This window comes from Hydra vulgaris, chromosome 02, assembly GCF_038396675.1.
Source record: "Hydra vulgaris chromosome 02, alternate assembly HydraT2T_AEP".
Taxonomy (NCBI): Eukaryota; Metazoa; Cnidaria; class Hydrozoa; order Anthoathecata; family Hydridae; genus Hydra; species Hydra vulgaris.
This window is the reverse complement of record NC_088921.1, coordinates 24287501-24300000: the sequence shown is the minus strand read 5'-3', so window position 1 is coordinate 24300000 and position 12500 is coordinate 24287501. Positions and strand designations below refer to the sequence as shown.

Below are 12500 nucleotides of genomic sequence, written 5' to 3'. Positions count from 1 at the left end.
AAGAGGACTTTCTTTTTCCATAACAAGAGGGAGTCTTAAATACTCTTCAATCTCAATGTTGATCATTTGCACATTTGAGTGTGATCTTTTAAACCTTTTGCTATCTTTAGTAATTGAAAAATTGGAATCACATTTATTTATAGTTGTCAGTTTGGAAACAAGCCTAAAACATTCATTAAATTTTGGATACAATGGTTTCACAAACACTTCATTCGTGTCACTTACTGTGGATTCTTCACAATCAGAATTCGAGGATTCAAATTCTAAATTATGTTGTTGCATTTCTTGAATCTGCTCATTTAGCCAATTTTTTATTACACTCTCATCGTCCTTTTGATACATTAATTTATATCTTGGGTCACAAAAAGTGGAAAGACATGTAAAAATTTACTCAGTCTTTTGTCTACTGACTCTTTCAATTGTTCAACTAAAGTATTTATACTTAAAAAAGCCTCACAAACTAATGCTTGATTAAAAAATACTTTAAGAGCCATAATCGAAGGAATAACATCTGATAAAAATACCTCACGTTTGCTGAGATTTACGGTTAAAGTTTTAAATGGTTCTAAAATATGAAAAACTTTATCTAATAAGCCCCATCGGAATGAATTTAATGTTGATTGGGTAGCATGATCGGCTGTATAAATTGCCAAAGGAACTCTTTGATCAAGCATCCTTTCAATCATATTGTAAGAACTATTCAATCTTGTAGTAACATCTTGTATTAACCTATGCTTATTTGTACCAAGTTGTTCCTGAATTGCTTCTAATTTTGCTGCTGCTGTTGGTGAATTTCTTTCACAGATTGTTGCGATAAAATTGAGTCATGTATACATAACTGTATTGTATGTATAAAACATGGAATTGACTTAAAACCACTGTCTCTAACACCAGCTACCATGTTGGCAGCATTATCTCGTAAAACAATGTGAATTTTTGTGTGTGGAATTTCAAAACTTAGCAAACCTTTATGTAAATACTCACTTATATTTTTTCCTGTGTGACTTTCTGGAAAATGCATAACTCTGAGAGTACTGCTCTCTGTTAGGAAAATTCATTTTTGAGCCAGTGTGCTGTCATGCTTATGAAGGCAACATTTAAACTATTTGCTGTCCAAATATCAGTTGTAAGGGAGATATAACTAACAGATTACCATATATTTGTGGAACAATATTTTCATTAAAGTAACTCCTACTGGGTATTTGGTAATTAGGCGATATCTCTTCAATTAGTTTTCTAAAACCAAGATCTTCTACAATTGTGTATGGTTGAATATCGATTGCGATTGTGAATCTCGATTGCTCTATGGTCATTAATATTCCACAACCTTTTTTTATTAATACTCTCTACTAATGTTAATTGTTTTTTTATTTCCGAATCACTTGATGTAGAAACAGTTGATGTTTCAATAAATTTTTTTATCAGACTCTTTTTGACCCAATACATACTCCACAAGGTGCTTTTTTTTTTAAATGGCGCCTAATTACACTAGTGGTAAATGTCTTTGGACAATTCCCACCTCTAGAGAGTATTGCTTTGCATAGTAGGCAGATACAAAAACGAATGTCTTTCTTAGAAACTTCAAAGTATTTCCACACTACTTTTAAAAGACATTTTTTCGGAAGACATTGTTTTATAAGTTTACAAGATTAAAATATATTTCTAAATTATAAAAAAGAAGTTCAACCAAAAATAAAGCATTTTAAATTTAAACTGTGTATATATCTCTTTCAACAACATTTAAGGAGGCTCAACCCTCTCAAAATTTTACGACAGCTACCAAGTTCATAGGATTTTTAAGACATTTACTGGAATGGATACTATAATAGTGTTTGAAAAATATATAAAAAATGTCAGCTGTTGCCATAGTTACAAGTTCAAAATAGCGAAAATTATAAATTCTTGAAATTTGGAAAGCAATTCACTTGGGTTGGTAAACTGTTTTTGAATGAAACTTTCTAACATTACTTAATTACACTAGATGCATGCAATAAATCAAAAACATTGAAATATTTCGGGAAGGATGCCTGTTTGAGTTTTTAAAAGATCAACAAAATTTTTCTATATTTTTAACATAAAATTGAACTTTAGACAAGACAATCACAGACAAAAAAAATATTTAAATCAAACTGTTGGTTTATTGTATAAAACAATCTATTATGTGCTTTGTGTAAAAATATTAGCTCAAAAGCTATGATAGAACCAGAGTTACCACATTTCCAAATTCTATTAAAATTGAAAAAAATGCAATCTGAGAAAATAAGCAAAATGTAAAACATTTTGTAAAAAGAGTTTTAGTAAGATGTTATTTTCTTCTTTTCAATTCTAAGCTTAATAAAATCAAATTAAAAGGTGCTTTGATAATGGAAAGTACAACATCTACATAATCTATAATTTTATATAAAAAAAACTATATCACATGAAAAACAATTTTTGTCAAAAAAACGATATATAATTAATAATAAGAAAACAGCATATCCAGAATAAAATCAAAATAAAATGAAAACAACATCTGATGACAGAGAATGTAATTTACTTCTTTTTACTTATTGAATTTTTATCCTTTTGGTATTAACTTTATCGCATCCAAGATTGGTACAAAACCCTGGAACCATATTTAGTCTTTCATACAAATTAACAGCTTTAGCTCTAGTATTAAAGTTAGATTCAGCATCACAGATGCCCAAAGAAAGTTGTTGTAAACCTACAAATGTCTTAACAACAATCTTGATATAGTTATTTGATGTGAATGGTGGTGGAAAATTCATAAGTGCATTAAAATGATTGATACCAGCAAAGCCTTGACCACATCTATGCATTGAGTATAGTATTCTGGAGTTATATCAAACCCTCGTGACATAAATGGCAGTTTGTTTGAAGTGTAAAATAAATGCTCCCATCGGCAAAGAACTTTTTACAGTCATTTTACTTGCTAATCCATGTTTTAAACTTTCACTTAGCTTTAAACATGAACATTGTTTACATTGAGGACAACCATAAATTGAAATTAAGTCTGATAAATTAAACATATCCAAAATTTGATTTTCAGTAATACCATCATTTAAAAGCTGAGGAATACCATGGCTTGACAGGTTAGTAAACGATCTCGTTTTTGGTAATAATGCTGAAGTACTTGGAATAAGATTTAACAGTTCAGATTGCATGGACGCTAATTGTTTTTTGTTTGTATTGATTTCCTTTTCTTTTTTTTTAAACTTTACTCTTTTAATTTTATCATTTGTTATTGTTTTTTTATTTACCACATAATTTTTTTCCATTATCAACTTGATAATCAAGCTCTTCTTTTAAACTAATAATTATTTTTATACTTGTCCCCAACTAAAAATGCCTAGAAGTTATTTATAAATAAACAAAATAATCATTAAATAATCTACAGAACAAAATTTAATTTATAATAAAAAGTTAGACACCCAATGTGTAGTGTATTTATGAGGTTGTGTGACAGTGTAGTTAACATGCTCAAAAAAAAAAGCTTTTCCAGACTTACTTGGAAGCAGTTTGAAAAACTAATATTTCATAGACTCAGAATAATCATACATGATTAACTTTTAAGAAAAGGGTATTGTAGATAACTGGAAAAGAGAGTTTTGACTATGATCAAATATTATTAATGTTTTTTTGTTGAAATTTTTAATTCAGAATCAGATTCCTTGTTAATATTTACACATGAAACACAAAAAGTTCAAAAACAATTATTTTTTTGCTATTTTGACAGGACCGAGCCCCCTTAAGCGATTTCAACAATTAAAGCTAAAAATAATTGATAACTGCCATTTCTCATTGAAAATATACTAAATATGAGTCATAGAAGTATAATATTTTACTTAAAATACTCACAAGCAACTTATTTTCTTAAAAATATCTACATGAAATTACCCAATTCGCAACTTCCCTGCGTGACTTTTGTGCGTGATCATTCATGAACAGCATTTAAACGATTGATGTGACTTTATAATACATAGTGCAATCTAACTTCATAGTGTAAGTAACTTTCGAGAAAGCTTTACTAATGTTTAAAACATTTAAAATATATATATAACGCTGAAACATATATTTTTTGAGGAATTAAAGTTTATTTATCTAGTAACAAAAATTTGAGTTTTACTGTTCTGTGCATGATTATGTTTCAAACTTAATTTATTCTTTGTTAACATTACTAATGTATATGATTATTTGTTTAAAAATATTTATATAGGTTAGACTTAAATGAGAGCAAATTGAAGATCGCCAGTTTTATTATTATGAAAATAATAGACAAAACATTTATGAGTTTCTGTCCGTGATTTTTTGGAAATGCCCACATATATATATATATATATATATATATATATATATATATATATATATATATATATATATATATATACATATATATATACATATATATATATATATATATATATATATATATATATATATATATATATATATATATATATATATATATATATATATATATATATATATATATATATATATATATATATATATATATATATATATATTAGGGTGGGGCATGAAACACCAAAGTCATTAAAAAAAAATACCATAATAATTTTTCTGGTTCCTTTTGATATGTGTATTAAAAAAATGTAATTTTATTTTTTTATGAGTACCCCTATGGTTGGTCCCAGCAGTCCGAAAATTAAAAAATTTATAATTTTTGTAAATAATAAAGGGGGCTGGGTCACTTACAAATATTTTAAAGTTATCTTAAGGGTTATTTTTGTAGCCTGAAATATCTATTTTTAGATTATGTTTTGTTTTATTGCAAAAGATGATGGAAATGGTCAGCCCTACCCATTAAAATACATGATGTTTATATTTGAGAGGTAGGGGGGCATATATATTTTTTCCTGCATATTTTAAATAAAAAATATTTTTACATTTACATTTATTTTTTAAAGAAAGATTATTTTAAAGTTTTCAACCAAGATTTTTTTTCTGTTGTCTGAAATTTTAGTCGATGATCTGCAACAACTAATAAATTAGCTTGGCTATCTTCTTCGTTTCTGAAAGTTTCAATGAAGTCTTGACCAAGTTTAATAGCACGTTCTGCACAATCATTTACAACAAGACGACCAGTGACATAATTTTTAAATCTAATATAACCTGAAAATTTTTCCCAGTTTGATGAACTAGTTTTAAGCCATTCTGTCTCATATAATGTCATCTTTAATAAATCAAATAAAAACCAGCTTTCAGGACCAATAAAGTCTTTAATATTTTTAGTTATTTTTTTTTCATTGTTAGTAAAAATTTCGGAATTCAGTTTCCCCATCTTATAACTGGTGGGCTAATTTTTGAGCTAATTTTTGTAGCTGATCTACAGGTAAACATTTATCAGCAAGACACATAACCACAAATCTTTCATTTAAATACCAATTGTGCTTTTTAAGTGATTTAAGTACGGATTCTGCTGGTTTGAAACTGAATTCAGAATATTGTATCATTTCATTGATAGCTTTTAGATCTAAAGAAGGTGCTAAGGCAGGGATAGGAGCTTTAATAAACCATGGAACATAAAATAGTGCTGTAAATGAAGCAATTTCATAAATCAGCTTTCCCTCTTGCAATGATATTATGTTAGGACATAAGTTACTGAATTGTGGCTGAAGAAGATCATATGTTAAATAATAAACTCCCTGTGCCATAAACCTGGCATGATGGGAAGCCATTGGAAATCTAAATTGAAATTTTGTTACTTTGCCACCTAACCAAAGAACTGCTAATTGTATAAAATACTGGTAGTCATTTCTTGGAATTATATCATTATCTAGGCAATTTTGAAGGAATGTTAATGATTCAGAAGCCTAAATTTTAAATAACTTTATTATTAAAACTTATAACTAAACACATTAATCTAAATAGGACAATTAAACCAACCTGCTTTTCCAAAAAAGATATAACTTTTTTTTCTGAGTCAAATCTTTTTAGGTTATCATAATTTATCTTCTTTTCAAGAATGGATTTCCAATTACCCTTCAGCCTATCAAATAACTCAGTCTTTGGTCCACTTGTTTTACCACCAGCAGGAATATTTTAAAAGTGCTAAAATATGTTTATTTCAAATCATTTAAATAAATTTTATTAATAAAGCATTTAATTCATCAAGAAATATTATTAACTAAATATATAGATAAATATAAAAATATTATATGATTTTTTCAATATTTACCTTTATATGTAATTCATAAACGTGATGGCGATAAGCCATCCAAATTAAAGCTTTTCCTCTCCTCTGCTCAATAAGAGTACAGACTCCTTTTAGCCAACCAGTATTTGTAACAGTGGTGTCAAAGGACAGACAATCAACATAGTCAAATAGCTCCCAGTCTTGTAAAGTTTTTTTGATTGCTTTCCCAAGAGACTCGGCAGTGCCATCTTTCACAATTAAAATACCCAAAAGTTGGGATTCTGAGAGACCTGGTGAACTAATTAGTACAGCGATTCTTTCAACTTTTTCTTTACCAAGTTCTTTCATTTCTAACATAATTTTTGAGTCAAAATGCACAGTAAGACTTTTACCCTTAGCCAATGTAATAAAGTTGTCTTTAATATTACATGCAGTTTTTCTTATACTTAATTTTTTCTGCTTCAAAATACTTCTTTTAGAAATAGAAAAATCATCTGTCGTTCCAGAACTATTATTTATAAGAGAAGCAAGAGTTGCACTCAGTGCAGTCGAACTTATTCCATATCGTGATGCTGTTGGAGCTAAATCTTTTCCTATATTTTTTGGAACAATAAGAGGAACAACATTAGATTTTCTAATTTTTTTAGAAGGCTGTAGATACTCTTCATCTTGGTTATCATTTAAAGTATTAAAATTTTTTGTTGTGTTTTCATATTTCTCAGTAACCAACTCTTTCTGTTTTCTTATGGACTCTTTTGTTCTTTGATTTTTTATTTTTATTTCTCTTTTTGTTTTGTTTTTTACAAATTTTTGTGAAATTTTATCTTTACCCAACATTTTCTGAACACGCGCTCCTTTCTGGTTGTTAAGAAAATCTGCATCTTCTCTTCTAGTTTTTATATCTTTAGTTTTATCTTTCATAATAATACCTTCACAATTCTTTTGACTTACATCAAATACCTTCTCTAGCATTCTTGAAAACTGTTCTCTTTTTAAAACTAAATTTGTACTTAAATGGTTCCTGTGTTTGTTTAAATCTTTTCTCTTCTTTTTTAAGTCAACAATCTTGTCTCTAAAACAAATGTAGAAGAATGCATTAAAATTAATGTAATTTATTATAAATATATAAAATTGTATGACTTTATAATTGCTACTTATATAACATAAATTTGAAATTGGATTAAACTAAAAATTAAAATTATTTTAAATTTATAAAAACCTGAAATGCTTGTCAGTATTAATAAAAGGAATTCCTGCTTTTTGCCATATTTTCTTCACCTCATAAACAATGCATGGTAAACATTTTTGGAGACAACCGCCTATTTCAGCACATTGTGGAGTAAAGAAATCACCAAGAGGACATGAGGCTATACTAACTGAGGAAATGTTTGGAAAATCAGCTCTTAGCATAAGATCTCTGTAATGGTAATATTGCAATACAGTTTTTTTAGTTGGGAATTGTGTATTAGGTACTGTTCCAATTCTTTTTCCAACAAGAAAAACTTCACGATGAGATATTTTTCCAAAAATATTTCTTGTTTGCATTATTTTTATTTACACTAAGATAAAAATTTTAAAAATTACCAATTTTTTTAACTTAAACCTCCCCCCCCTACCTCCCAAATATATAAACATGTATTTAAATAGGTAGGGCTGACCATTTCCATCATCTTTTGCAATAAAACAAAACATAATCTAAAAATAGATATATCAGGCTACAAAAATAACCCTTAAGATATCTTTAAAATAATGGTAAGTGACCCTGCCCCTCTTATTATTTACAAAAACTATAAATTTTTGAACTGCTGGGACCAACCATAGGGGTACCCATAAAAAAAAAAAATTACATTTTTTTAATACGCATAGCAGAAGGAACCAGAAAAATTATTATGGTATTTTTTTTAATGACTTTGGTGTTTTATGCCCCACCCTAATATATATATATATATATATATTTATTTATATATATATATATATAAACTTTAAAACATCAGATAATACGAATTCTCTCAATATTAAATAATTGATTTGAAATTTTTTGATTGAAGGCAAGTTGAACCAGCCTTCATAAGCTTTGCATAAAATAAATTCCAATGAGAGTATTGAATGAGATAAAGCAAAAACACTTAAAGTGGAGGCTAAAAAACTTGAAAGAAAAGTATGCGAAGCCTTGGAGATTTAAAAACATCAATATTCTCCAATGTATGGTGGTATAAATTTAGACAACAGACAATATTTTAAAATAAATTTTTGTTCTTCATTTTTTCCATATTTATGTAAAAGAAACCATTATAAAAGTGATGTCAAACTTAAGAAAAAAATTTTGTTGTTATTTAATGGTCACAATTTTAGTAATTATTTTAATTATATGCTGACAATACGGTAATCTATAATGCAGCGAAAAATTCAAATAAATTATTTAGTATTGAGAGAATTCCTATTATCTGATGTTTTAAAGTAGTTTGTACAAGATGTCAACATTTAAATCATATATATATATATATATATATATATATATATATATATATATATATATATATATATATATATATATATATATATATATATATATATATATATATATATATATATATATATATATATATTAGTAAAAACACTTATCTATCTTTTATCTTCAACATAATGCTTCACCATCAGTAGGTTCATCAGGAAGAATGTTTAAACATAAAAAAAATTCAAGTTATAGAAAAATTATTTCACAGGAAGTTGGGGATTGTTATAATTAATTATTTAATAGCTGTAGTGTTTTGCAACCAGGAAGTTGCATCAACTACATTAGATAACTAAAAATCATGAAAAGAATTCTTTAGAATTCGGATAAGTTTTAGACTGATCATTTGTTTTTATAATTTTTTAAAAGGAACTTATTTTCATGTCTGCATTTAGAAATTAATTCAGATTTTTTATTCAATAAATTTTCTTGATCTAAATGAGTAATAATTTCAAATTTTTCTTGTAAACATAGTAGACATTTTTTGGAAATGTTATTATAGGCAGGCGCAGTTTTTAGGATAGACCAGTTTAATTAAAAATTAATATTTTTTTCTTTTAGTTGCTAAATATATTTAGACAGCATAGTCTCTTTTGAGTATTTTTTATGTTTAAAAGATTGTTTGTGATGGGCATAACTTTTTTTCCATTTGCCCACGGTTAAGCCAATATAATGTTTATCAGGGTTGTTTTGCGAGGAAACTATGCATTTGTAAATAATATTTTTTGATAAGCATTTGCCATTCATAGGGCAGTCAAGTTTTTGTTTGCAGTTACAGTTTTCAGTATTTTTTTCTTTAAGAAATTCATTTTTATTAATCAATGCAAAATTATGGCCTTTTATAATTCTTTCAATATTTTTTGTACAGCTATAGCTTACCTTAATAGTGTTTCTGTAAAAAATTTTGTGCAATTTATTAGAGGGAGGGAATTCTTTGTCAACTAATTTTAAAAACGCTTTTCCAATGCTTGTTGAAACATTTTTGCTGTACGGAGGGTTAAACCAAATTATTTTTCTATTTCTGTTTCGCTTTTTTGCAATTTTTGTTTCAAATTTTAGCTCGAAACTTTTAAATCTGCTTTTTTTAAGAGCATCTTCATACACGCGTTTGGAAGAGTTAAAAATATTTTCATTAGAAGAGTTTTGATTTAGTCTATTGTTAATTGAAATAGGAATTTGTTTCAAGATTGGAGGGAGATGATTCGAATTTATATTAATGTATGATAATTCATCATTAGGTTTTTATAAGGCCTATAAGAATTTTCCGAGAGGTTAAATGCGACATCAAGGAAATTCACAATTTTTAAATTAATGTTTATTTCAATTTGGAAGCCAATGTTTTTGAAAATTTCTATAATATTTTTTCTGACTTTGTCAAGTTGAGGCCCTATTAAAAGTTTAATTTTTTCTGAAAAATATAATTTTGATTTTTTCCGAATAAAATGTTTCAACAAACATTGAAAAAGCATTTTTAAAATTAGTTGACAAAGAATTCCCTCCCTCTAATAAATTGCACAAAATTTTTTACAGAAACACTATTAAGGTAAGCTATAGCTGTACAAAAAATATTGAAAGAATTATAAAAAACCATAATTTTGCATTGATTAATAAAAATGAATTTCTTAAAGAAAAAAATACTGAAAACTGTAACTGCAAACAAAAACTTGACTGCCCTATGAATGGCAAATGCTTATCAAAAAATATTATTTACAAATGCATAGTTTCCTCGCAAAACAACCCTGATAAACATTATATTGGCTTAACCGTGGGCAAATGGAAAAAAAGTTATGCCCATCACAAACAATCTTTTAAACATAAAAAATACTCAAAAGAGACTATGCTGTCTAAATATATTTAGCAACTAAAAGGAAAAAATATTAATTTTTAATTAAACTGGTCTATCCTAAAAACTGCGCCTGCCTATAATAACATTTCCAAAAAATGTGTACTATGTTTACAAGAAAAATTTGAAATTATTACTCATTTAGATCAAGAAAATTTATTGAATAAAAAATCTGAATTAATTTCTAAATGCAGACATGAAAATAAGTTCCTTTTAAAAAAATTATAAAAACAAATGATCAGTCTAAAACTTATCCGAATTCTAAAGAATTCTTTTCATGATTTTTAGTTATCTAATGTAGTTGATGCAACTTCCTGGTTGCAAAACACTACAGCTATTAAATAATTAATTATAACAATCCCCAACTTCCTGTGAAATAATTTTTCTATAACTTGAATTTTTTTTATGTTTAAACATTCTTCCTGATGAACCTACTGATGGTGAAGCATTATGTTGAAGATAAAAGATAGATAAGTGCTTTTACTAATATATATATATATATATATATATATATATATATATATATATATATATATATATATATATATATATATATATATATATATATATATATATATATATATATATATATATATATATATATATATATATGAAGACCTCAGTGGAAAAACCGGCGTTGTCACATTTAAAAAGTATTGAGAAAGTATTTATTGATCATTAGTAAAAGTCTTTATTTAAAGCAAATGACACTAAGCAATTTAAAAAAATTTATATTATAATTATTTTATTTAAAATTTATTCAAAAACAAAACATTTTGTAATTTTTTATACAAAAAATTTTTTTCTTTGCTTTAAATAAAGACATTTATTAATGATCAACAAATACTTTCTCAATACTTTTTAAATGTGACAACGCTGGTTTTTCCACTGAGGTCTTCATATATATATATATATATATATATATATATATATATATATATATATATATATATATATATATATATATATATATATATATATATATATATATATATATATATATATATATATATATATATATATATACATATATAAACATATATTGAAATAATTAATCACTTTTACTAACTTGTTTAGTTTCCCTTCTCTTAATATCTGTAAAGATATTCTGGTAACATTTATTGACATGATACAAAAAGGAAAATTTTGCACTGAATCCTGAGACAATGCATAGATTTTAGAAGCAAGTCCTAAAGTAGCAGGCGATTGGATAAAATCAAGAACAGAAATTAGGCCTAACATGCCACAACCACGCAAGTCAGTGGAAGGATCATTTCCTATAAAATAACGATAATTTAGCTTTAATTTAATTATTTAAAAGCTAAAAAAAAATTTGTTTAATTTTTTAGTTTTAAATAACTAAAATAAAGATCAACTTATTTGATTTAATAATAAATAACTTATTTGATAATTAAAATCAATTTTTAAAACAAATTAATTAAATAAACTAAATTTATAAAATTATACCTTGAAACCCAATATTTTCCCAATGAGAACCAAACCTTGGGCAATTATTTTTAGATTTTGTAAGTCCATAATAAACAGATTGTAAAATTCTCAAGTGAAATTTTTCATTTTGATCAAATGCAGTTGCAGCAAATATAAAAATCCAATCACGGTCTTTAATTAATTTTTGATCTAGTTTTGGAGGGCCAACCATCCAATGAAATATAGCACTCATGCCAGAATATGTAACAACAGGTCGTATTTTTTTATTATACTCTTCTGATGTACTATACTCTTTCATATACTGAACAACCTCTTCTGCAGTTACTAAACTGTCAGATATAGATAAGTGCAACGAACCTATTATTAAAAGACAAGATTAATCTAATACTAATATGATCTGATCTTTGCGATTAAATTTATTATTAATAAATTCAGTTACAAAGATCAGCGCTAAAAAAATATTTTTTGTAAAAACATATTTACCACTGTTGCTAGGTAGTTTAAGCTTATCCCACTCACTATTATCTTCATTTTCTTCA

The 12500-nt window shown here is 26.3% G+C and overlaps 2 protein-coding genes across 3 annotated transcripts in view; both read right to left on the bottom strand.

The window, feature by feature from the left end:
* The window catches only part of LOC100198322 (ELMO domain-containing protein 3), a 14711-nt gene that overhangs the window by 1610 nt on the left and 601 nt on the right, over positions 1 to 12500 (bottom strand). Inside the window, exons 1-4 of one of the 2 annotated variants that reach the window (XM_065790362.1) lie at positions 12445 to 12500; positions 11980 to 12318; positions 11582 to 11789; positions 2732 to 4027 (exon numbers count right to left, since the gene is read on the bottom strand). The exon at positions 12445 to 12500 is cut by the window's right edge and continues 601 nt beyond it. In XM_065790362.1, the coding sequence (XP_065646434.1) occupies positions 3952 to 4027; positions 11582 to 11789; positions 11980 to 12318; positions 12445 to 12500 (679 nt within the window). In that variant the 3' untranslated portion in view covers positions 2732 to 3951. Of the gene's footprint in view, positions 1 to 2731; positions 4028 to 11581; positions 11790 to 11979; positions 12319 to 12444 lie in introns of those variants that run through there. The other variant, XM_065790361.1, reaches the window with a different exon arrangement.
* LOC136076826 (uncharacterized) lies at positions 4762 to 7822 on the bottom strand. The gene is made up of 4 exons (XM_065790363.1): positions 7377 to 7822; positions 6200 to 7229; positions 5908 to 6072; positions 4762 to 5834 (listed from the first exon to the last, which is right to left on the bottom strand). Exons 1-3 carry the CDS (start codon positions 7700 to 7702, stop codon positions 6064 to 6066), a joined length of 1365 nt encoding a protein of 454 aa, XP_065646435.1. The 5' UTR covers positions 7703 to 7822; the 3' UTR covers positions 4762 to 5834; positions 5908 to 6063.

Coding starts and splice junctions, on each gene's coding strand:
- LOC136076826 (XM_065790363.1), bottom strand. CDS start 7,702: ATGCAAACAAGAAATATTTTTGGAAAAATATCTCATCGTGAAGTTTTT. Junction 7,230..7,376: donor AATACTGACAAGCATTTCAG/GTTTTTATAAAT, acceptor CATTTGTTTTAG/AGACAAGATTGTTGACTTAA.